The 26764-nt window shown below is 47.6% G+C and overlaps 1 protein-coding gene across 3 annotated transcripts in view; it reads right to left on the reverse strand.

Annotated features, from left to right (window-relative positions):
* Tmem181 (transmembrane protein 181) overlaps positions 1 to 20585 on the reverse strand; it is a 60753-nt gene extending 40168 nt beyond the window's left edge. The window contains exon 1 of one of the 3 annotated variants that reach the window (XM_074071338.1): positions 20394 to 20585. In XM_074071338.1, coding sequence (XP_073927439.1) covers positions 20394 to 20524 — 131 coding nt within the window. In that variant the 5' untranslated portion in view covers positions 20525 to 20585. Of the gene's footprint in view, positions 1 to 7793; positions 7941 to 20393 lie in introns of those variants that run through there. The other 2 variants (XM_074071333.1, XM_074071343.1) reach the window with 2 other exon arrangements.
* Between the last annotated feature and the right edge of the window lie 6179 nt (positions 20586 to 26764).

Genomic DNA, 26764 nt, shown 5'->3' on the forward strand with positions numbered 1-26764 from the left:
GTGTTTCCCAAGATATTTTCAGTCAGGAGTCCTACAGCATCTCACGATCAACAGGCTTAAAACTAAACTCACTAAAAGCCTAAAGAACATAAATGTGAAACCTGCCTCCAATTCCCACTTCCTCCTGCTATTCTTTCTGTTTCCTGGTCCTGAAACCTCAGACTCATCCAGATGGCAGCCAGGAAGAGGCAAGTCCCTGCCTCCCAAGTCCTCTCCAATCCTAACACCATGGCCTGCCATCTGGACCCTTGAACTTGGGGATCTCTTCTGCTGTTAGTGTACACCCTCACAGTCTACCCCCAAACAGAAAGCCTTCAGTGGCTTCCCACCACCAACTCAGTCAAGTTTAAACTCCTCCTTAGGACTTACAAGGCCCTCCAAATCTTCGCTCCAATGCCAATCCAACCTTCCTCCTCCCTTCACGCACACAAGTCACTGCCTCCTGCAGCCAACTCAACACCTTCAGAGTGGGTACTCTGAGAACCCCATTTCACAGATGAGAAAGCTCAGGCTTAGATCAGTTAGGTGCAACTATGCGATAAAGTGCTTTTCTAGCACACATGAGACCTGGGTTTGACCCCCAGCACTGGAAAGAAAAAAGAATGGTTAGGTAACTTGCCCTAGATCACAAAGCTACCTAAATGATAGCATTCTGGACTGGAGGTGTAGCTCAAATGGTAGAGTGCCGGCTTTGTAAACATGAAGCCCTGAGTTCAAACTCCAATCAAATAAAGAAAGAAAGAAAGATAGCATTCAAACCCAAGCTTTAGACTTCCCATGCCTCCTACCATAGTCCAGGAAGACCCTACACCAGCCCGTTCACACCGTTCTCCTAATCTGAACGCTCTCTTCTCCCAGCCAGGCCATCTAAAGGCCACATACAGGCTCACCTGTGGGTCCCACCTCCATTAAGGGTCCCCTCACTGCTCTCAGAACAGTTCACACTGTCAGCATCACCACAGGTGTGTCTGCTGTATCGCTGAGCACCTGGAGATAAAACATCCTTGGCCTGCTTGGACACCAGGTGTGGCACAGAAAGCATTTAAGCGCATTTTTTCCACTCAGCTCCCACTAGTTATCTCAAGAGCTTGTGTAGTTTCCCTCAACGTGGACGTGAGGTGCCAGGGAGAGAGGGGGACTCCCCGTTTCCCCTCTCCACCAGACCAAGTCAACACACCTGCAGGCCAGGTAGCCAGGACAGGAAGACTCCACAATGTCTCCCTTGCTCTTCATGGGATATGTATTGATTTTCCTCCCAGGCCTGTTCTTCTTTTGTCTTCGTGGTGGTACTGGGGTTTAAACTCAAGGCTTTGACCTTCTAGGAAGGCGCTATACCACTTGAGCCATGCTCCCACCCTTTTTTTTGCTTTCAGTTATTTTCTGGATAGGGTCTTGTGGGGTTTTTTTTCTCCCTAGGGTTGGCTTTGGATTTTCATCCTCCTTCCTACACCTCATGCATAGCTGTGACTACAGACGTACACCACCACACCCAACTATTGGTTGAAATGGGGGGGTTCTCACTAACTTTTTGCCTGGGCTGGCCTCAAACCACAATTATCCTAAGAATCTGGGATTCACAGACCTAAGCCACCATGCCTTTCTTTTTTTAAAAAAAAACAACAGCCCATGATGCCAGTGATGGTTTTATTATTTTTCTCTTTGATTTTTTTTATTAGTATATATTACTACAAAGGAATTTCATTTTGATACTTGCACACAGACATATGAAGTACTTTGATCAAATTTACCCCGTTACTCTTTCTCATTTTCCTCTCTCCCCATATTAAACAATTTAAATGAGTTTCTTTATTCTGTTTTTCATGCACATCAAGTTCTTTATCATATTTCCCCTACACCCTCTCCTTTCACCCTCTTCCCTCCCACTGGCTCCTACCCCCAACTAGTCCCTGTTTTACACTTGTGTCATTCACTTTTTGTGGGTCTAGATTCTATGGCATATCTTTTCACACTAGGCATCTAGTACACATACTCTAAAATCCAGGCCTAGCTAGGCCCCTAAGCCCTTGGAAGATCTGCCAAATGCGATGAGATGGGCTGTCCTTGGACTCTTTGGACTCCTTCTGATTTCAATTAGAACTCTCAATTTCATGGGGCTTTAACACATCACAGACATATTTCCTACAGACATGCCTTTACTGGAAAGCCTACTCCCAAAGCTGCAGCCAAGTCCCAAATCACTATGAGCCCCCTCTTCCCCTCACTAGGCACACTCATAGCCACTTCCCAAGGTACTGCTTCCAAAGGAGATGAAGTCTGTGGAGACTCCAACTCATAAGTGAAAACCACTGGAAAACGATCTGGTGGGGCTGTCTGAAGTCACACCTTTGGTGGGGACATTTGCCCCTTGTTGCTCTTTGCCTCTCCTCCCTTGTCTCCCTCGCTCCTTCATGACCTCATCCTGTCTCAGGCCTGAGATGACACAGAGGGGACAATTCCCTCACCATATCTAGGTCCAACCCTCTCCCCTGAACTCCAGGCTTAATTAAATCACCCACTTGCCACTTCAGCCTGGGTATAAAACAGGCACCTCAAACATGACTCATGTGGCCCCCCTGAACTTGTGGTCCTCCCCATCATCCACACCCCTGCAGCCTGGCTCGTTTCAGGACCTGACAACTCCCCCTTCTATTACTTGGGCCCAAACCTGTATATGCCACAAACAGCGTAGTATGGAGAGCTGGAAGACAGAAGCCATTTAAGGTTGCTGAGACCTAGAGCTGTTGGGTTGAGCCTGGCCATGGCACACCTCAACTGACTTCTGAATAGCCAAGATCAGTGACCACTTTTCATGAGATAGTCTATAAAAACCAAAACCTTCCCATGGTTATACATACCCCTCCATAACCAAAATTAAAAATGAAACTCAAGATACTAAGTCACACAGGCATGTAAAACCTCCTATATCAAGGTACCCAGCACTGTCCTTTTAGAATGTACAACAGTCAACAACCATCCCTGCTAGCAGCCCTGCCCTTCCTGTTGCCACTCTCAGGCACTCCATCCCATTCACTGTTCCCACCCTGTCTCAGGTGAGGGACCCCAGTCACTCAGAGAGAACAACCATCTCTTCACCTGCAGGACTCGTGCCGAAGCCTGTCTCAGGAATTTACTATGGGTGACCAGTTGTTCACCACATCCATATCCTCCCCAACGCAGAGCTGCCCCCACTTCCAGTGCCGAGTGTGTCCTACGAACGTGGACAATGGATAACTTTCAGTTCCCTGAATTTCTCCTCACTTTCCTAGTCATCTTCTTTCCTCTGTGTTCTACCATGCTTCAAACCATGATAAAGGAATGACACTTTCTTCTCCCATGTCATCTTTTAATGGTGTCTGTGGCTCTACTTTGTCCTCTACATCTGAGGCAGGCAAAGCAGCCTATGCCACTTCGGTCCAAAAGGCTATCTGTCAGCACCCACTGCAGTCTTTGAGGTTAAGCCACGCATCCCGGCTCAGAGCTGGAGAGCCCGTGTCCCTCCCATTAACCCAGCTCAAAGGCTCAGAGCCCTGCAGCCACCATTAGGCATGTGCTCAGCCCTTTTTCCTCCCATGTGAACTCCTCACAGTCCAAAAAAACATACAACAGCCCTGAAGAAAGGGTGAGACACTTGATGTGTCTGACTCAGAGGAGGGGAGTGGCCATAAGACAGAGGTGAGCAGAGAATGTGAGGGAGCACCTCAGGGTGCTGGCTTTAACAGGAGGGAAGAGCCAGAACCAATCACTCCCTCTACAGCACCCAAATGACAGCAGCACTAGGCCTGAGCCATCACCCAGCAAGCAAAGGTTTTAATACAGAATACAGTGGGTATTCTGACAAGACTACCCACTGTACAAAACTGGGACAAGACTGAAAATACTTCAGTGTTACCAATCTGCGACTTGTTCAGCTGATACCCAGATTCCCCACTTTCGAGCTTAAATATTAACATCTGAACAGTGGAAAGGGATCTTAAATCTGTCAGCGCACTCTCACATTTTAGCTAAGATTTTATTTTTTCACAGTTGGCATAAAAACAATCTCTGCTTCGGTTCGAGGCCTGCTGCCTCTCAGCCTGGCTCCCCACTTTCTACCAGGCAGCTGTGAGTAAGTGAAGTAGCCTCCCAGGGCCTCAGTTTCCTCATCTAGCAAAAAAAGAAATAAGCAGAATAGTCACAAGGTTGCTGGGAGGTGTGAGATAAAAATGTAAAGAACTCAATCGTGTCAGTTATTGTTAGTAATAATTGTGCATTTTCTCCTCCCATTACTTTCTGTTCCATCACTCTGCTGCCAAGGCTGACCTCAAATTCCTAGGCTCAAGTGATCCTCCTGCGTCAGCCTCCCGAGTAGCTGGGACTACAGGTATACTCCACTATGCCCAGTTTCTCTAATTTCTTATTTCTGAAAAAATTTTAGTCTTCACAGGCACAGTTTCTCTAAAGACCCACTGCCGAAGACATAGCTCAAATGGTCAATCCCCAGTACCAACAAGAAAAAAAAAAAAAAGCTCATTAAACAAAGAAACAGCAACAATAAAAACAAAACAAAAAAGAAACCACTATCCCTCCTCCAGTTTCAACCAATGCTGGAAAGGGGTAGAAGTTGACATTTCCTGAGCACCTGCTCAGAGAGGTGGAGTGACTCACCCCAGGTCACCCTTCTGGTCGGTGGTGGAGAGGCCTTCCTGCCAGAGGTCTGGGCCACTGGGCTGCTGTTTGCTGTCCCTCAGGCCACACACTGCCTGTACTGGGATCAAGTGTGCCAACTCGCATCTGACTTGCTTCACCTCTCTGCAGTTTACCTCCAGGTCCTGAAGTGTAACAGTCAGGAAAGAGAGACCCACCCCAGAGATGCCTTGACGATGAGATGTGTTATTACTGAAAGCCCTGCTGTACAGCACTAGCTGCCCGCGATTGTTGCATGGGAATAAACTGCAGTGGTCAAGAGGGTGGGCTCTGCTCAGCGGAGTGGCTCTGAGTTCAAACCCCAGTACCACCAAAAAAATAAAAAGTTAAAAAAAAAAAGTACAGGCTCTGGAGCTTGACCTCTCAGCTGGGCCTTAGGTCTTGACCTGGAGAAACTTATGACACCTCTCCAGCCCGATTTCCTCATCTATAAAAATGGCAATGTTGAGAGAAACTTCTTAATGGGAGGGTCATGAACTGATGGTGTGCAGTAATAAACAGGGTCTGATCCACAGCCAATACCCAAACAGTTGTCTTTTAGTTCTAGAGATTATTTTGATCCAGAAAAAAAAAAAAAAAAAACTATTGGGCTGGGGGGAGTGGCTCAAGTGGTAGAACATTGAGGCCCTGAGTTCACACCCCAGCACTGCTCCCCTTCCCCCACAAAAAACAAAACAAAACAAAAAAAAACAACTATTCTGGCTGGGAGACACTGGTTCATGTTCATAGTCCTAGCTACTCAGGAGGCAGAGATCAGGAGGACTGAGGTTCGAAGCCAGCCAGGGCAGATAGTTCGAGAGACCCTATCTTGAAAACACTCATCACAAAAAAGGGCTGGAGGTGTGTCTCAAGCAGTAGAGCGCCTGTCTAGCTAGCATGAGGCCTTGAGTTCAAGACCCAGTACTGCCAAAAAAAGAAAAATGATTTGAAAAGATATGATCCTGAATAACTCACAGTGACAGGGACAGAATACTAATCAGAGCCTGGTGTCCCCTCAGGACTGAGAGACTTGGCAGGCCTCGAACCCTCAAGCCATAGCAGGCTTCACTGTGCTTAACTTGCTTGTCCACCCTTCACTAAGAGTCTAATATACATCTGCACAAAAATGCCCCCGGGATGACAGAGACATGTAAAATGCGCTGTTATAAAAACTGACTTGAGGGCTAGAGGAGTGGTTCAAGTGGTAGAGTGCCCACTAGGCACCCAAGGCCTTGAGTTCAAACTCCAGTACCACCCAAAAAATAAATTTTTAAAAATGGTTTGCAGTGCCAAGGCACACACAATGCCAACCTGAAATCAACAGAGAAATGCCACCATAAGAGCAAAGCAAATAATGAATATGAGGAAGTCCCAGCTCCATGTAGCCCTGCAGCTCAAACAGAAAGCCCTGTTCCAGAGGCACCACACCATCCCAGGGGTCTGGCATCTCCCCTGTTCCTACCATTATCAGAGAGGGATGGAGTAGCTGGGAGCTCCAGGGTGAAGTCTTAAGAACTGGGCACTCTTTCTTCTGACTGGATCTGAAGGCAATCTTTCTAGCTTTTCACTTAGAATAAACTGAGTCAAATGTGAGCAGGTAAGTCCCGGGGCAGTATTTGCAATGGGGCTGTCCCCAGCCTCTAAGTGTTATGCTGTGCTGCTCTCGCCCCCCCAGGCAGTTACTTCTATTTTCTCTCATTCTCTCCACCCCCTTCCTTCTCCAGGCTTCCCCTCCTGTTCCTGTCCCTTGTCCCCTTTCTCATCCCTGAGAGCATTCTGACCCTATGAGGCACCAAAGTCCAGGACCTGCATCAGAAGTTCAGGCTTGACTTTGTAGCATTTTATTCCCAGGTCAGCGTCACTGTGAAGCTGACAATGGTGGCTGTCTGACCTCCAGACATCCATCCCACCCCTTACCCAGCAGTCTGAGCCACACCTCCAGGACAGCAAATGAGAACAAGTACCCATGACTGGCCCACCACCAAATTGTGGGTGATGAACCTTTCATTCAAGCTGTGTTTGCAGTCCCTTCCTTCCCCCGAGACCCTTCCCTGGTTAATGGCTTCCCTTTGGTCTAGTTCCCTGTCCTGTAACAGACAGTAAGTATAGGCAGGAAACCTGAGTTCCAGGCCTGGCCAAGGTCCAACCCTCTGACATCCTCTGCCTTTCAATTTCCCACAGAAAGGGCTGAGGCTTAACAGGCTCCAGCTGCGGCCTGTGAGAAGCCCCCTAAGACATACAGCTGCCACTCTGCTACAGGGCCACAACTCCAGAAGGCACCATTCCCTGGGCGTTATAAGAGGTGGCAAGGACCACAAGTGAATGCAATCTCTGGAGATGTGCAGCGGACTGCTAACTCACCTCCACCTGGTTTGCAATTAAAAGAAAGATCTTTACACCAGCCACCAGAATCTAACATTTTATGCCAGTTGGGTTTTCCAGCACGTGCAAAGTGACCAAGTCAAACTTCTAAGGAAGCAAGGACTGGGTGGAGTGACCTGCCACCACAAGTGACTGCACTCAGGCAACCCTTCCTATGTAATTTTCTGCCTCTACAATCCCAAATAAGCCTCCGATCGCACACGAGGCCGCCATGAAAACTCCACGCCGCGGACGACTCCAGCCACTCGCGATCTGAAGCTTCGCACCTCTCCACTTAGCTCCACCCCTGCGCGAACCCAGGTGACTTTGCTGCGTCCAAAACTTTAGGGATGGCGTCCCTGGGGCCCCGGCAAGGTGTTCCTCATTAAAACCTCTACACATCTTAGAAGGGCTTGAGCCCAAAGTCAGCAGATGGTAAAACTCGTAAAACTCAGGATCCACAGATTCAACCAGGCTGTGCCGGCTCCAGGGCGCCCACGTCACCAAACGCCTCCGGGAAGCGCCTCCGAGGCAGTCGCCCCCCTAGTCCCCGGGAGGGGGCGCGACCCAGCTCTGCGGGAGGAGTTCAGAGCCCCCGACCCACACCGCGTCTCCGGGTCCCACTCCAGCTGGGAGGGTCCGGGCCACCCACCCGCCGCCTCGCGCGGTCATCAGGCTCCGCCAAGCCCTCGCCAGGCGTGCATGAAGCCCCCGAGCCCCACACGAAGCAGTGGCCCCGCGGCAGGCAGCCCGGCCGGCTCGGTACTCACGGTTCCATCTCGGCGTCCCCCACCCTGGGTCCCGGCCGGCGCGCCCCGAGCCGGCCCGACGCCGCGCAGCAGCCACCGCTGCCACAGCCACCGCCGTAGCTGGTGCGACAGCGGCCGCGGAGGAGCGGGCCGTGGAAAACGCATCAGAGCGCGACGCGCGGTCACGTGCGCGGAAGCAGCGGCGCGGCGGGGGCGGGGCCAGGGAGGGGCGGGGCCTTGAGGGGCGGGGCCCGGCGCGGCACAGGTGCGCTTCGCTGCTGGCCGGAGCTGAGCTTTCGCGCTCCAGGCGCCCATCGCGAGTCTAGATTATTAAATGATCAAGGCTAGCCCAGACCCAAGGCGAAGGGACAAGAGCCAAATCCAGGGAGGCGTGCGGTCTTCCGACACCGTAGTGCTGAGGCCTCTAAACAAATGTTTGCTTCCTCTCTTTTCTTCATCTCCAAAGCTGAGACAATTATGTACACAACTTTCAGAATCGCTTCGAAGTTTACTACTGTGCTAAGGCACAGTGTAATATGTGAGACTGCACATATTATCTCATTTTGTCTCCTTAGCAACCATTAAAACAAAAGCCCTCTTTTCCCCTGGCGCCTCCTGGTTTCCGGTATTGGCGCTCCTAGAGAGAGGAGCACGCCCAGCCCTGGCTCTCACACGGGACTTTTGCTTCCACACCGGGATTAGTCTCCTGCCTAACAATGCCCTTCACTCTTGAAGTGTAGGAGCTTTAAGCATCAGTCCCGATCTATCAGACTGAAACATGTATTTCATTTTATTCCTAATGTTTGAGCGGTGCCATTCCACCATCGTCCCCTATGAGGTCACTGTGCCAGCTTTTATGTGTCCTCCTCCTTCCAGAACCTGTCACCCAACACATGTGTACTGAACAAATGACTCAACTGGATTTGCTGGGTAACCAGAAATATACCAGCCTGTTTTCTAAAGTGGAGAGAATGAAGAACACCTTCCAATGGAATCAGAGTGGGTGGCAGGGACCAGCAAGTATACAATTTGCAGGCTAGAGGTGGACAGCCTTCTAGCTAGGGGGAAAAAACACTGGTTCTGGTCTGCCTTAGACTCCTAGTGTTAGCAATGAAAGACCCCATGTCCCAGGCAAACCAGGACAGGTGATCACTCTACTTTTGGTCATGGTTTTCTGTAAGTTACAGTACAAAGCAATTAAAACATAGCTTACTTCCCTCGTAAATGCAGCCTGAGACAATAGCTTCCATGTGAACTTTGTTGGAAGCAGGAACAGTCCCAGGGAAACAAGGAGAGAGAATGAAGTAAGACAGGAAGGCAGAAGAGTAGTTAGAGGGGGTACAAGCTGTCCAGAGCTCCATGACACACAGCTAGGGGTTTAGTCTTGCAGAAGAGTGCCAGAGAAGGGCAGAAACTACTTGAGTCCAGAAACAATCTGTTGGCTGTGTCCTGTCACCTGTATCCCATGGGTCAAAGTCTGACCTTCTAGGTGACTCTACATGGCCTCTGCAAGCAGCCACTGGAAGCCTGTCCCTGAGGACACTGGTCCAGCTAATATAAGGTGAATGAGCCTCCCCTGTCAGCACCAAGAGGCTCCTCTGTCAGGGGCTGAAGGAGCAGAGACTGGAACCATGGTGGGGAAGCATGGTGGGGTGGGGGCTGGGTGTGAGTCTGGGTAGGGCCAAGGGGATCCAGGGACCTGTCAACAGGACCCAGCACAAAGAAGCAGAGAAGAGTGGGGAAATGATCCACCCGGGGAAAACTAGCAACTCTCAGGGCTTCAAAGAGGCCTCAGCTGAGCGTGGTGACCCTGTATCAGCGCTGATCTCCACAAATGTCCATCTGTGAACTCCTCCTTCTGCTGGGCAGCCTGAGCTTGAAAAAGGAGCACTAGAATTGATCAAAGATTGGGAGCAAACAGGCAAAAGGACAGAAAATTAGTTTACCACAGGGGTCTCAAAATTAGCTTAAATGAGAATCACTCGAGGAACTTTAAAAAGCCCCAATGCTGAGGCAGAACCCCAAACCAATTAAACCAGCTCTGAGGTAGGGCTTAGGCATCAGGGTTTTTAAAAGCTCTCTGCACAAGTATAGCAAAAGTTTGATAGCCAGTGGCCTGGGCATTGCAACCTATGCTCCCTCCTGGGGCAAGTTGCATTTTTGCTCTTTGTATCTGTGAATAATCTCTGTGTCCTGTTAAAAAAATCCCCTCTTTTCACCCAAAATGTACTTGCAACCCCCAGTCTTTTTTTTTTCTGCTTTTCATTAAGTTTTTTTTTTAATTTTTATTTTATTCATATGTGCATACAATGTTTGGGTCATTTCTCCCCCCTTCCCCTCCGTCCCCTCCCTTACCCCCCCACCCCCGCTCCCTCTCTCCCCGCCCTCAATACCCAGCAGAAACTATTTTGCCCTTATCTCTAATTTTGTTGAAGAGAGAGTATGAGCAATAATAGGAAGGAACAAGTGTTTTTGCTAGTTGAGATAAGGATAGCTATACAGGGAGTTGACTCACATTGATTTCCTGTGTGTGTGTGTTACCTTCTAGGTTAATTCTTCTTGATCTAACCTTTTCTCTAGTTCCTGGTCCCCTTTTCCTATTGGCCTCAGTTGCTTTTAAGGTATCTGCTTTAGTTTCTCTGCATTAAGGGCAACAAATGCTAGCTAATTTTTTAAGTGTCTTACCTATCCTCATCCCTCCCTTGTGTGCTCTTGCTTTATCATGTGATCAAAGTCCAATCCCCTTGCAACCCCCAGTCTTAATGCTGCAGTGCTCTGTAGAAAGTGACAATGAATGCCACGAGGTATCCCTGCCGTGACTCTTGATCAGAACCATGGCAAGGTTCCAGTCCCCACTCACTGCAGCATAAAGGAGTAGTGTTCTATTCTGCAGCTCTACTATGGAGGCTGGGCTCACCTCCAGCAGAACACGCCCTCTGGAGTTCCCAAAGCATCACTGAGAGATGGAGAAAACTTGCCCTTTCCAGGAAAACTTTGAAGGCATCTGTGGTGGCTTACATCTTATAGTAGCACTCTCTTCACCCAAGATTGTGGGATTACACCCCAGAAACATGGTCACAGTCATGCTTGAGGGATATACTGGGAAACTGGATGTGTCTTCTCTGAGAAATAAAACCTCATCTACAAGTCCATCTGAGACTTAACAGGAAATGCAACTTGGCTTTGCTGATTGTGCTCCCCACAAGCAAGCACAGCATCGTGAGAGTATGAAGAATGGAGAGCTCAGTTGTCCCAGCCTCAGCATTCTTTCTAAATCCTGCTGGGCTCCTTCATTCCCTAGAAAACAGAGCAGGCAGGACCACTCCCCCTGCCTTTCTTTCCCCCACATCCTAGATGCAGCCTCTACACACTGGGGGCCTATGAGTGTGACTTTCACCACAGAGGTCTGCTTCAAGCAGGTGGTCAGCCCTTGGCTCAGGCCATTTCCTACATAACCAAGGGCTGCTCAACTAGATTTGTAATTTGCCATAACTGCCAGGTCAGGAAAGGCCGGGGTAAGTCTGGGTCTGTCCAGCTGCAGGGCCCAAATCACAAAGAAATCCCCTGTATCAGCCTTGAATTTACAGAGTTAGGGGTTTTATCCTGATTTTGAGCAACTTGGGTAAATACAGGGTGGGGGAGGAAGGGCGATGTAGCAGGAAGGCTGGTATAGGAAGGTCCAGAGTTAGGCAGGCTCTGTGGCACACCCCAGCTACTTAGGAGTCAGAGGCAGGAGGATCTCAAGTTCAAGGCCAGCTCAGACAAAGTCAGGAAAACTTATCTCAAAAATCAAAATACAAACAAAAGAGCTGGGGGCGTGGCTCAAGAGGAGCACTTGCTAGCATGTATAAGACCCTGGGTTCAATCCCACAAAAATAAATGAATTAAATAATTAAATTAAAAAATAGCTCCAAAGTGGGCATGACAGTGCCCTGGGGCCAGGCAAATCTGAGGGGTACAGGAGGCCTTCAGAGAGGAGCCTAGCCACTAAGTGGTGGCAGCAAAGACCCATGCCCAGAGCCTAAGGTGGCAGCTTTCTGAAACTCTGCCTCCTGGTACACTTTCCTTTCAGAGTAGTCAGAAGCCACAGCAGTATCCAGTTGAAATGCATGCTGTGTATTACAAGTGATTTTTGACTGGGGTATAGCTCAGTCAGTGGTAAAGCTCTTGCCTAGCATGTGTGAGACCCTAAATTCAGTCTCCAGGACTGAAAAGAGAGAGAGAGAGAGAGAGAGAGAGAGAGAGAGAGAGAGAGAAAGAAAGAAAACCAACCAAATTACTTTTCTTTCATTGCTCATTTAAATCACATTTATGGTAACTTTTTAAGTGATGGATGCATACATATATGATATTATCAAGGAATTTTGATTCAAGGAAGGAAAAGATGTGCTACAAAAATTGTAGAGCCTTGGGGTAGGGGGTTTTCCATTGAGAACCAGGGTACAGGGGCAATAAAGCCCAACTTGCAGGGAGCTCTCCATTGAGGGCAAGAACACAGCTTTAACCAATAAGAACAAAAGAATGAGCAAGCTGGAAGGAAGAGCGGGAAACCAGGACTTCAGTAGGAGAAATTCAAGGGTGTGCCAATGGAGACATTGAGGCTGAAGAAATCAGGGATCGCTGTCCCCTTTCTGCACTTCTCAGTTGGTTTTAAGTAACCTTCTGCCCACAACCCTGACCATGACACCCCCAGCATGCACACACAGTCCCCAGCAGACTCCTCTTGTCTGAGAACCTTGGACCCTGCATCACCAGCCTGGTTTAACCTGGACTCACTTGCAGGTTGTTTCTTTCCTTTAAGGTGCCCAATCATCCTGAGTTTTCTGGGACTGAGGGATTTCCTGGGACATTGGACATTTAGTGCTAAAGCCAGGATGAGTTGCTCATCTGACCTCTGATCCAGAATTAGTCTCCCCCAACCAGTGGGCTGGGCAAAGCCTGTTTTCTCTGCCCTGGTTCCACATTCTCCTGCACCCCTATACACACACATATGTGCACATGCACGTATACACACACACACACACACACACACACACACACACACAGAGTTCTTCCCTAGTTCACACCTGATACAATCTTCAGATTGTTCTGGTGACACAGCCAAAACTTCAAACATCTCTGCAGGGTCACCCTCTTCAGACTCACAGCTCTATAAGCATCTGCTACCTGGGTTTAGAGGCAGAAGGATCTCAGACCATTCTGTAAGATATAAGAAGTATAATGACTGACCCCAGCCAGGACCCAGCCAGTCCCTCTGAGGTTTTCACCAGACATCCAGCTGCTGGTTCAACAGAGAGGACCCTGATTCCACAGCGTGAGTCAACACATGGCGATTCCCTTCAAGAAGAGCCTGCTGTGGGTTGAACTGTATCTCCCAAAAGATGTTGAGGTGCTAACCCCAGTGCCTCTGGATGTGGCCTTGTCTGAAACAGGGTCTTGCAGATGATCACGTTAAGACAAGGCCATTAAGATCCAATGTGACTAGTGTCCTTATAAAAAGGGGAAACTCAGATGCAGAGACAGAGATACAGGAAGAAGATGGTGTGAAGACCCAGGGAAAAGATGGTCACCCACAAGCCAAGGAACAGTTGAGGCTACCAAAAGGCAGGAGAGAGACCAGGAACGGGTTCTCCCTCACAGCCCTCAGGGGTACCCAACCTTGACTTTGGACTTGGGCCTTCAGAACTGTGAGAGAGTTTGCGTTGTCTAAGCCCTGATTGTGGCACTTTATTCTGGCAGACCTAGCATGTTAGCCTGAAGAGGGGATGGAAGGAAAGGCAGGAGGCAGGTCAACATCAGACAGGCTTTATTCAGGAAAGAGCCTGCAACTGCCACGCACAGGCTTGGAGTAAATATAGCGGAAAAGTACCAGGAAGGTCACTAAGAATACTGTTGCTAGGCAACCAAGGAAGACCAGTTATGGTTAGGCACTGTCTGCTCAACTGTCCTTGGTACCCACCTGGAGATAAAGGTTAACAGCTGTCCCTTTGTCAATCTTTGGGGTTGGGTGAGGAGTTCCCAGCAAGCCACCCGTGAGAGAGGGGGAATCTGGTCCTAACATGGCTGCTTTTACTGTTAACCCTAACACAGCACACCAATTAAGACTCCTGACCATGATATTTCAGGGATGAGGCACAACTGCAAGCTCCAGACACCCTGTCCCAGCCTCGAGGCCTGGTCCCACTCCACAAATGATGCTCTTTCTGAAGCCAGAGAGTCAGAGCTGCAGTCAGACCCAGCCCCAGGAGAACAGACTGGTGCTCACATCTGCTCTGTTCTCCAGGAAATCAGAATCTTTCAAGCCTGTGCAAGAACAGCTTTTAAAAAAAAGAAAGAAACATAAAGCCCTGCTGCCTGGGCAAAGCTTTCCTCAACCTAAGGTACACACAGAACTTATCAAGCTTGGGTGACCCACCAGGAAGAGATCTATAAGGGGGCAGCATGTCCTGTTGGGGTTCCAGGTGCAATACCAGCCCAGGTGATGAGCTGAAGGCATTTTGGCTGTGCTTTAAGCACAGGGCTGTGCAATCTGGAAGCACCAAATGGTAAGTGGAAGGAAGCACCACAAAAGGGGTGAGGCGGGTATACTGCAGGACCCTGAAGGCCCCACTCCCTTGGGAGGTGTGTTTCAAGTGAGGCCTAATTACACCATCCTCCTGCCTCAGAGGAAAGAAAAGGTAGGTCTGTAACATATGGAATGCACAATACATACCAAGGACCATCTCTGGATGTTTAAAGGTGCTGTTTGCTTTGAGCAAATGAAGGGTCCATTTTAATTCACACAGTAACAAAAAGAGATCCTGCCAGAGAGACACTGAAGCTGTAAAGAGGCATTAGAACCAGAAAGCAAGGAATCACTGACACCAAGGAACAAGAGCTCTAAAACAGAATCCCAGCTAAGGGTCAGATCCTTCAGGACCACAGTGTAAGGCCTGAAAGTAGTCACTGGACTTGGGCTTAGAAGGTTACCAGTGACCTGGTAGGAGCAGGATGCCTGTGGCAAGCTGGAGGATTTCAAGTTGATGGGAAGAGGCAGGAAGGGTGGTGAAACTGTACACCCAGCTTTCCAGACAGGCTACAGGAGAGGGGAGGTCCCTCTCAGTAGGCAACCCTCCAGAGGTTTTGGGAGGAGGGGCTCTCATGGGGAGAGGAACTGGAGCCAGACCTCATGGTTTGGGTGACATCACTCTGCAACAAAGTGGGGTGAGTCTCTGGGTCAGAGGGCTGCAGCAGATCTGAGAGCCACAGGGTTTGTCTAGCAGATGCTGGGGACAGTTTTACAGAGTGGGCAAATAAGCAGACCCTAAATGGCTGAAAAATCTGCTTATTTGGGTTGTATCTGAAGAACTGGAAATGTGAGGATTTGGGCCTGGCACCTGGAAGCTTTGAGCTGATGATCCTAGTCTGCTGTGAACACGAAAGGAAGGAACCTGGGAGCCAATGTGCTGGGTCCATGTCTAACCCAATTATATGGGTAGAAGTCAGGTCGCCAGATGTAGGGGAAGTAGCCTCCTGGAGAGGCTGAGCTGGGATAATACCATTGCAAGTGGATGAGAAAGGGTTAGTGTTGCAAGAAATGGAGGAGACATAAGAACAGTGGAAGTAACTGGTGGAACAAGACCCCAGAGCACCGAGGGGAGCTGCCTGTGGGATGAGGGGGCTATAAGGCAGAGGCGTATGATCTTCCCTGGCATCCACTACTGGCCCCTCATCCACGTGTCTGCTTAGCCCTTTGGTCCACAGCCCATCTGAGGCCTACACCTTATCCCAACAGCAAAGCAAATGTCTGCTTTCATAACTGACCTAGATGAATACTAACTCTAAGTCCCCAAGCACTGCAAGTGAAGTCCAAGACAATTACACAATCAGTCCTATCAGGTAGACTTATTGTCTCCTCTCATCAAAAACACAAACAGACAGCATCATTAGTCAATAGTGACAGTGAGATGTTCCCAGTAACTGGAAACAAGGAGCAAAGGTAGCCCTCTGAGATGCTCACACCAAAACCAGCACATATAGGTCAGGGTGGAGACATGCAAGTCTACCTTCAATAAGAAAACATGGCCCTCTGACTTTAAACTTGACTGTCACTTGTCCAGATTTATTAATCCAAAGGAGGTTGGCCAACCTGGAAATGTGCAAGGGAGAAATCACCAAAGTCATTGACAGTGGGCACTGAGCTTTTTGTAGGTAGAGGAAGCCATGGCCCGTGACTGCCAATATTGCTGTACCTTTGTCAAGTCACCCAGGAAGGAGATGGGCCAGGCTCTCTGGTCTTTTGCTCAGTCATTTACCCCTGAGGGGCTCTCCATCCTGCCAGAGGTCCAGCCCAAGCCAATTAAAGCAGAATCCTTGTGGGTGGTACCCAGACAGTTGTGGGTTTAAAAGCTCCTCCAGGTGATTCTTACGTGCAGAATTAACAAATTCCCCTAAAACAAAAACAACCAGTCTGGGGGCTTGGCCTCAGGTGGTAGGGTGCCTATGTAGCAAGTATAAGGCTCAGAGTTCAAACCCTAGTACCATCAAAAAGAGAAAGAAAAGAAAGGGCAAACAGCCCTATTTCCATTGTGGAAACTCTCTTTTAAGCTGTCTACTGAAGTGTAATATGAACAAAGAAGTAGACATAACCTGCATCCAAACAGATAAAGGTTCTCTGGATGAATATACCTGTATACTTGGCACCTTCTGCCCCTTCCAGTCTCGTCCCCTCCAGGATCACCTGACTTCTAATGGTGTGGGTCACTTTGCCTGTTTTATACTCTTTATGTAAATGGATCTTAAAATGTCTGGCTTCTTTTGTTCAACGTTATGTGTGTGAGATTCTTTATGGTTGCTGTGTGTGCCTGTGAAATGTTTACTTAATTCCTGTATAATTTTTAACTATGCAATAAGTTAAATGTATTTATCCTTTCTACTGTTGATAAATATTTGCCTAGCTTCCCGTTTAGGAGTACAACTTCTACTGATATGCACATTTTCATGCTTTTTTTTTTTTTTTTCCTTTTTGGTGGTTCTGAGGTTTGAACTCAAGGCTTCTGGCTTGCTAGGCAGGCGATTTACCACTGGAGCCACACCTTTAACCCTTTTTTTGCTTTAGCTATTTTTCCTATAGGGTCTCACATTTTTGGTCAGGGCAGGCTTTGGACAATAGTCCTCCTACCTATGGCCTCATAGTTAGCTAGAATGATAGGCACATACCACCACACTCAGCATATTTGTTGAGATGGGGTCTTGCTAACTTTTTGCAGGGGCTGGCCTCTAACTGTGATCCTAGCAATCCCACCTCCTGATTTCCTGTATTGCAGGTATGAGTCACTGTACTTTGCATGTCTTTTGATGGACATCTGTATGCGTTTCTGTAGAGTACACACCTGAGAGGAAATTCTAGGCTGAAGGGAATATGTATGTGCATATTAGTAGATACTGTCAACCAGCTTTCTACAGAGATTACACCCACGTGCACCCCATCTGTAGTAGATAAAGGTTCCATGGCCTCATCAACACTGGTAACATGTCTTCATTGTTACCATTACGGGGGGAGGGCGGGCAGAGGACAGTTAATGAATTTTGCTGTAGACTTCATTTAGAGCTGGCCATAGGAAGTCAGCCACTTTTCCCCATGAATGTGACTGAGAAGCAACAGCCTAATGGTAACTATCAGCCAATGGCAGCCAACTGCTACCCAGTTAAAAAGAAAGTTCTTGATTGCACCATTACCTCCAGCTGCTGGATCAACAACTGGATCCACCACCATATTGTTCAGGCTGGTTTGTGCTGGTGTTTTGTTATCTGTACTGAAGGCATCCCAGTGTTATCCTCAAAGTGCTTGAGTCTCACATCCTTGTGAAGGTTAGAGTCACAGGCTTCATTTTTCTGATGCGGAAATTGATCATTTGTTGAAATCCAGTGATTCCTCCAAAGCCAGGGAGTTTGGGAAGATTTGAGTTGTACCCAGAATTCAGGATTTCAGCTTCCCAGCTACTATTCCTCCACCTTCCCTTTCCTGGCAGGGAGTACAACTGTCAGAGCTTGTTTTGTGGAAATGACAGTAAGTGCTCTGATCACATAGCTCAGCTTTCCAGTGATGGCAGACCACGAAACTGCCATGTACACAGCTGTGCCAGCTACTGGAGGGCCTGGCCACCTTTTGGACCCACCTTTTGGAAATGGATCATTAGCAGTTCTGTGCTTTGCCTTGCTCTGTTAAGAAAAAACTGTTAACCACGTGAGGTTAATCCCGGGTCCTCTAGGGAGTAAAGGGCTGGTGCGTCTTAGTCATAAGTCACGAATTCCTCATTCGTGATGGTGAGAAGGGCAGGAAAAACAGTGTAGTAGCAGGTTCGCCTTGCGGGGTAGCAGATACGGCAGCTGTGACTAACAGCTTCCCAACACAGAAGCCCAAGAGTATGTCACCTGGTGTGTAAAGGAAAGGCCCATTGATGTAAAGGCTCAGTGGAGCATCTGAGGAGAGTTCAGTGACCTAAAACCTAACCTCGCTGTGAATCTCGGTGATTCAGCCGAACTGCTCTGTCTACACAAAACACTGTGAAGCACCCTGCTGTCTACTTGTTCCCATGGCAAGGGGCAGAACTCACTTCTGCCCTTTTCCAGCTGTGGCGAACTGGTTTTCAGGATCCAACTCAACTGATGAAGTTGCTACCAAGCAAAGACTCAACTGCTTGCTGTAGGACAGACAACCTACATAAAATAGCTATAAAATAGCTCATGTCACACCCCCCCCAATTAAAAGTAGTTAGTATAATTCTATCACATTTAATGAAATCCACATTCATTGGTCAGGCCTCAAAGGGTATATTCCTCCTGACCCAGCCCATCTCTCTGGCCTGACTTTCTTGACTTCAGTCTGTTCCTTGATCAGACCATGTTTTTATGGTCTGCACTTCTTTCTCTTCTGGAACTTTCCTGCCCACCTCATGGTCTAGTGAGGTATTCTTTCTTCAGTTCTCAGACAAATGTCACCTCAGAGAGCCTTTCCTGTTCTGAAGTAGCACCCACCACTCCATCATGTCCTCTAGTTTAAAATCTTGCTAGCACTCATCAAAACATGCAATCACTTGTTAACTGTAAGCCAGCGACAGCAGGACCCGTCTTTCTTACTCACTGCTGCATCTCCCATATGGAGAATAACAGCAGGAACAGAAAAGATGCTCAATTACTGATTAGCTGGATAAATGAATATGGGATGAACCAATCACAGATTAACCAGAGGTGAGGCTTGTTCTCTTCTTGGCTACCCACCTGCATTGAGACCACTTCCCTAAGAAGTAGTCTCACTTTGCCAAAGAAATGGAATAGGGAGACCAGAGTGGAGGGAAAACAGTAGGAAAGGAGACTGGAAATAATATTTCACCAACATAATTTTTAATTATGTGTGTACTCCATTACCTGTCAGGTCTTCCAGGAGACTGTGGGGGCTCATCCAAAAGCTCCAGCATACGATTGTGGCGTTTTTTTTTTTAATGGGCATTTTCACTCAGTTATTGCCATGGCCCTGATATATTACTGATTAGCCCCTTGGGAAACCATTAGGCTTTTGGGAAGACTTAATGATAAACGTGATACATCTTCTGAGGACAAACATACATACACCACATTAGCACAGGTGAATGGTACACAGTGAGTCTCATCACTTTAAAGGTAGCATGCAGTACACTGTGCCACACCTGAACACCGAGTGGGCAAATTTGTGTGTGGGGGGGGGGGGTACCAGGGCTTGAACTCAGGGCCTTCACCTTGAGCCACTCCACCAGCCCTATTATTTGTGATGGGCTTTTTCGAGATAGGGTCTCGCGAACCATTTGCCCAGGCTGGCTTCAAATTGCGATCCTCCTGATCTCTGCCTCCTGAGTAGCTAGGATTACAGGCGTGAGCCACCGGCTCCTGGCAAACAAACTGTTTTATTAGACTCCTCGGCTTTCAGAAACCTTCTGCTTGAAGCTTCCCATTCTACAGATGAGGAAGCTTCGCGGCTCTGGGGACGGACCTCAGGTCACAAGGCTAGGTAGTAACAACCAACCTAGGCTCCCTGCCTGTGGACTGCTGACGGAGTCCTTTCCTCGCACCTCGGTACAGCAGGTAAAGGCGGCCATTGGGGACCCCTTCCTATCAGAACTGCGGGGCGCGGAGGAAGGGCGGGCGCCTGCCCTGCGGCAAACGTCCAACAGCTTGGGGCGTTCCTACATGGCCTCGCCACGCACCTTCACCGCGGTGCCGCCCGGAGACCCCCACCCTCACCCCGAGCCCGGGGCCTGAGCACCTCAGAACCACCCCAGACGCTCGAGGGGAGCCATCGCCGCCCCAAAATCCAGGCTCCGCCAGGCCCCGGAGGGAAGACAGGGGGAGAACGGCAGGGGAAGGGGGAGAGGGAGGAGCCAAGCGGGGACGAAAGTCGCGGGTCCCTTTCTCCGGAGGCGAGCATCGGGGTTCTGGGGATGGAAAATGGCCCTGGGCCCGGGTCCCCGGGATCCGCCCTTGACCCCCGAAGCTTGCGCGCTCCCTTCGCGGGCTTGGGGTCCCCGGGCGGGGGCGGCTGAAGGGCGGGACCCGGCCCGGCGCGGGGCGCAGCAGGCCCGGGTTTGGGCGGCGGCTCGCCGCACCTACCTGTAGTAGCGGTCATCCTTGCAGGGCGTGAGGTCCTCCCGCAGCTCGCGGTACGCCTCCTGCAGCCGCCGGCACAGGTGCTTGAGCTCGCTGCAGAGCGGGGGCTCGAAGGCAGGGTAGTCGGCGTCCATGCCCGCGCAGCGCTCCGCCCTTTGTACTGCCGTCCTCGCCCCCTCTCGGCTGCGGGCTCCGGGGACCCGGGGCTGCGGGGCGGGGGACGGGGGCGGGGGCGGACCGGAGAGGGGGAGGAGCAGGTGCGCGGGGGTGGGGCCGGGGTCGCCGCCCGCCGGGGGCCTACGCGCCACGGTGCTGCGCCCATCGGCTGCCGTCCCCATCCGCTGCCGCCATGGAGAGGTAGGAGGAGGAAGTCCTGCACAAGGTCATCGGCCGCCCAGGACAAACATATAAAGTGTCGCCTCGCTGGGAGCCGCACTGTGGAGGGAGAAAGTGGAGGGGAGAGCAGAAGGAAAGTGGGCTCGGGAGAGGGCCGAGGGCCCTTTCTTGCTGGGAAGGTCAAAGGCAGAAGCCGGCAGTCCGTTCAGCACCGCGGACGGCTCCCGCAGGTTTCCCCCACCCACACACACCCGCCTCCGGCCTGGTACAGTGTAAAAATTTTAAATTAAACCCATTATGGTTATGTCATAATGCATATTATTCTTAACGATAACGTGCACAAAGAAAAGAAGATGCCTCTTCTCACCAAAAATTGTCTGGGTAATGGAATCTTTCATCCTCCTCAAACTCAGCACTTGCATGCAAGATAAAACTCAGCTGGACGCCAGTGGCAGATGCTTGTAATCCCAGCTACTTGGGAGGCTAAAATGGGGAGGATCACTGTTTGAGGCCAGTCTGGTCAAATAATTCCACAGACCTCATCTCCAAAATAACCAGAGCAAAATGAACTGGAGGTGTGGCTCAAGTGGTAGACCACCTGCTTTGCAAGTGAGATGCCCTGAGTTCAAACCCCAGTTTCACCAAAAAAAGGAAAAACACCTCTTCACAAATTAACACGTCCCGCACGGGATTACTCATCCAAAGAGGAGCGCAATCTCTTGTGGGATTTTTCCAAGAGTTAAGTGTGGAAACAGTTGTTCCAGATGGCATTGTGTTTCCGTCTGAACCCAGGACATATGTCCATGCAAAATCGATCTTTGGAACCCTTTTAAAATATGCAAATCGGCGTCCAGTTTACACAGTTGAACCTAAATTTAGAATTCGGGCCCCAGGAATCTACTTTTCAAAGCTCCCCAGGTGAGTTTAACGATCACTCGAGTTATGTAGTCCCAGAATTCCCATGTTTCCTGCTTCCCACCTCTAACCGTGCCTGACTCCACTCACTCTTCCTCCTATTTTTATCATTAGGTTTTTTTTGTGTGTGTGTGTGATGGTACTGGAGCTTGAACTCAGGGATTCATGCTTGCTAGGCAGGCGCTCTACCACCTGAGCCACTGGCAGCCCTATTTTTGTGATGGGGTTTTCGGAGATAGGGTCTCATGAACTATTTCCCCAGGGCTAGATTCAAACCTTGATCATCCTAGGATCATAGACATGAGTCACTAGCGCCCAGCTATCATCACTTTTTATTTCCTCCTCTCCTTACAGTTTTGGATTAACTTTTTGTTGGCTGGCCAAGCTCTCCTGTCAGGCCTTGCAAATCTTTCTGTAGCTTCTGATCATCCTGCCCTTTGCACAGTTAGGTTTTAGCCACTATTCATTGGTGGGAGCTTTTGTATTTAATCATCTCAAGATGATGAAAAATGCAGCTCAGAATGGGCAATACCCAAAATACAGTGCAGAAAGCTCACTTCAAAAAATACACATGTGGATTTGCTCACTGTAATAGATTGAGACTTTTGAGTCCAGCATATGCCATATTTCAAATATTTTCTGATTGGCTACAAAGCATTCCTCACTAGAAGGAATATTAGTCAACCCCAGAGATGACCCAGGACACTTAAAAATCTTCCAGCAAACCTTTCCTTGCTTCTCCAGCCTGTGCTTCTTTTTCTCCCTTTGCACTATGGCAGTCCCTAGAGGACAGCTTTGTTACCTGTTTCAGAAGAAACTAGAAACATAAGATAAAATATCACATGCACACATACATGACTCTGCAAATATTGTGCATAGCTGAGTCATATAATCACATTGCCTTTTCTGGACACTTTTATTTCCTGTTGAATCATCTTTTTTATTGCTTGGCTTTCTATGTACTTATTAATTCAGCCTCAGGTCCCCCACCAATCAATTCCCCTCTTAAGCTATCCAGACCTAGAAGACCCATCAGTTTCACATTGGTTAAAACTGTCTTCTGGACCACTAGCCCAGCTGTGGATGGTGCCTGGTGACAACAAGGGTTTGATAGATTTTTTTTCCCCTGCTGTTCTGTCTGGATCCTTATTTCCCTCCTTATTGGTGGAACAGTCTCCTAGGACCTTCCTGAGAATGGGTGTGCAGAAATGCAAATGTTTTGAGGTCATGAATGTAGAAAAATATTCTTTACCCTTACCACTTTTTTTTTTTTTAGGGCCCATACCTTGAACCACTCCATTAGCCCTTTTTTGTGTTGGGTTTTTTTCTAGATAAGGTCTTTCAAACGATTTACCCAGGCTGGCCTTGAACTGTGATCTCCTGATCTCTGCTTCCTGCACATCTAGCATTACAGGAGTGATCCACCAACACCTGGCTTACCCTTTCTTAATAGTTTGGCTAGGATAAGACCTTGGGTTGGAAATAATTTCCCCTCTAAGTTTTGAAGGCATTTCTCCATTGTCTGTTAGCATGCAGTACTGCTGCTAGGAAGGTCAAAGTCACTACAGATCCCAGCTCACTCCATATAGACCAATGTTTTTGTCTGACTGTAGGAACTTCATTTTGTCCACAGTGTGATGACACTTCAAGATTGCATGAGGCTTTTCTTATTCCCTGGGCTGGACTTTTGAAGCACTTTTTTCTTGGCACTCCAAGTCCTTCAGTTTGGAATTTTCTTGAGTTATTTTCTTGATAATGTCCTTTCCTATGTTCTCAGGTATTTATTTCTCAAATCCCTGTTAGTTGGAAATGGGCCATCCTGGATTGGTCCCCTAATTTCCCTGCCAGCCTTGATTACTTTGTCTATTTACTCCACTTTTGTGCATCATTTTCCAGTCCTCTTATGATTTGTTTCTACTGTGATGCCAGTAGTTTCCAGGAGTGTTCATGAGTTCTCTGAATGCTTCTTCTTTTAGAACCTGTTCTAGTTTCGTGGATGCAATGTATTTTCTTCTGTGTCTCAGTGGAGACATTAATGATAGTTTAAAAATATTTAGTGATGGCACATCTATAATCTCAGCACTTGGAAGGTGGAAGCAGGAGGATCATGAGTTCCAGGCCAGCCTGAGCTATATAGATATACCCTGTCACAAAAACAAAATTCTTTCAATAATAATTATTCAGCACCAAACCTACCATTTCTTTATAATTTGTGCAGATGTCACCAGGCCAGCCCACATTGCTTGCTTATTCAACTTCTCACTTAAGCATTAGATAAATAACAAGTTTAAGCGGGTGAGTGTGCATCTGAATGGCTGCACTCATTCTGTGCCCAGTCTTGTATATCCTTCCTCATAATCCAACGAAGCAGTACATACATATTTCTTTCCAATGCCACACCAAGGGTTTCTATTGTACCCTGCAAGTCTTCTTCCCCTCAGCCATTAACATTTTACATAATTGGAACCATGTCACAAAAACTATTTGCAATTCTGCTTTTTCACTTAAGAATATCAGTAACACATCATCATATAAACCTTAAAAATACCACTTTTAATGATTCGTAGTGTTCTAACTCAAGGATGCATTATAATTCATGTACTCAGCCCCCCTTTTGTTAATTATTTAGTTGTTTTGAGGTTTTTATTATAAATAATGCTGAAATATTCATCTTCATGTACAAATCTTTGAATTTCAGAAATGAGATTAACGGAAGAATCATAAACATTAAAATGTATTTTATCATGGAAAATTTCACATATATAAAAAGTTAGTGAGGTGACTACTTGCTCTATCAACCAGACTTCCTCTTCATCCTCGACAATTGTTGACAACAAGCGGTGCTCAATAAATACTTGATTGTCTGAATAGTATAACATTCCTGAAATGTAACTGGAAACAGACATCCAACCAGGAATGAGAGATGCAGAATTCTGTGATGTGAACAGCAATGAAATTAGTCTTGGGCATAAAGAAAGTCAAAGGCTAAGCATTTTTAAAAATAAATATCTGACTTTTAATATTGTAACAATGAATTCCAGTGAACTCAAATTCCCTCCAATAAGTTGAAAGAACACAGACATGTGAAAGTGTATATACAAAACTATAAACTCTCTTTCTTAAATAGTACTTATGCCTCATGCTTGAGATGAGAACATCACAAAGTGTCAATTGCTAATATGTTATAACAAGTTATTATTAGTATCATCAGTCACAAATGTGGCCATGAAATTTCTAGGAAGTTAGTAGCTCCTTTTCCTATTTGGTCAAGTATCCTGTGATAATGACAGGGTCATCTTCTAGATTCACCCACACCATTGCAAACTGTTTACAAGTCTCTTTCACTAGTCTATGAACTCCTCAAAGGAGGAACTGCTTCTTACTCAATGTTGAATTTTCAGTACTAAGGTGTCTGGGGGCACAATGGGTATTTAGTGTTTATCAAGCTTAAAATATAATAAAGTGCCCCACTTCTTCCCCAATGCTCAATTAAGAATGAAGGAGCTAGGCATGGTGTTATGCACCTGTAGTCCCAGCTACTTGGGAGACTGAGGCAGGAAGATTGCTTGAGCCAAGGTGTTCAAGACCAGCCTAGGCTATATAAGCCAGACCCCCATCTCAAAAATAAGCAAATAAATACAGATACCGTTAACAAGGTCTTGAAAAATATTAGAGACAGCAACTCTTTGAACATTGTCTAATTAACATTTTCCACCTAAATGAAAGTTCACTGAAGACAGGGCACAAATATATTTTTGCTATATCTTTAAAAGTTGTCAGTTGGATAAAAGACGAGATTCCACTTAAAATTAATCCTTTGCATCTTTGCATTTCTGAACTAGGAAGTCATGAGCCTGCAGGGTGGGGCGCATTTGCATTCCATACAGACAGCCCTCTGCTTACTGCCTGTTTGTTGATTAGATTTTAAAGGGCATTATTCCTCCTGAGAACATAGGGACTTTACCAAGAATTGCCAGATCAAAAGTACTCCTCAGATAATTTTTGTTCTCTGAGATGAATCAAATAAAGGAAGGTTATAAGAAAATCTACCTAGAAAATGAGAAGGGAAGGGCAATGAATATGGCTGGTATAATTTATTATTGCTGAATCACAAACAGCCACACGTGATTCTTGCATTGCTCTTCCTAAGAAATCACACAATCAATCACCAATTTCTGTAACTCTTAACTGAAATATCCCAGGGTGCATTGTCACCAACAATTTTAGTAGAGCGTATACTTGTGCCAAATGCCGTGCTACGCACTTGTCCTTCTCAGTATTCTGAGCCATTTTAGGAGGTAGCCACCACTATTACTGCCGTCTTGAGACAGACAAGGCTTACAGACACTGTGTCCACTAGTGTCTCTCAGAGACTCCACCAACAAGGCAAGAGCCCACCTTCCCTCCTGCAGAACACGGAAATGCTTCCCTGACATGCCAATCATCCAAAGCATCACGACTGATTTCATTATAGGGCCCATGGTGCCATATTTGTGAATATCTGCTCATAATCTCACAGTAAGGAGTGTCTGACTTCCATGAATTCACTTTTTCCCAACATAAAGTGCAATTTGTACCAAGGCACCCTGTGGAAGACCAACTGTGTTTTGAGGTTGGGGAATTGTAGCTCCATTAAGAAACAACTCTGAGGCACCTGCACACCCATGTTTATTGCGGCACTATTCACAATAGCCAAGTTATGGAAACAGCCAAGATGCCCCACCACTGACGAATGGATTAAGAAAATGTGGTATCTATACACAATGGAATTTTATGCAGCCATGAAGAAGAACGAAATGTTATCATTCGCTGGTAAATGGATGGAATTGGAGAACATCATTCTGAGTGAGGTTAGCCTGGCCCAAAAGACCAAAAATCGTATGTTCTCCCTCATATGTGGACATTAGATCAAGGGCAAACACAACAAGGGGATTGGACTATGAGCACATGATAAAAGCGAGAGCACACAAGGGAGGAGTGAGGATAGGTAAGACACCTAAAAAAGTAGCTAGCATTTGTTGTCCCTAACGCAGAGAAACTAAAGCAGATACCTTAAAAGCAACTGAGGCAATAGGAAAAGGGAAACAGGTACTAGAGAAAAGGTGAGATCAAAAAGAATTAAC

Source organism: Castor canadensis, chromosome 1, assembly GCF_047511655.1.
Source record: "Castor canadensis chromosome 1, mCasCan1.hap1v2, whole genome shotgun sequence".
NCBI classification, from domain to species: Eukaryota; Metazoa; Chordata; class Mammalia; order Rodentia; family Castoridae; genus Castor; species Castor canadensis.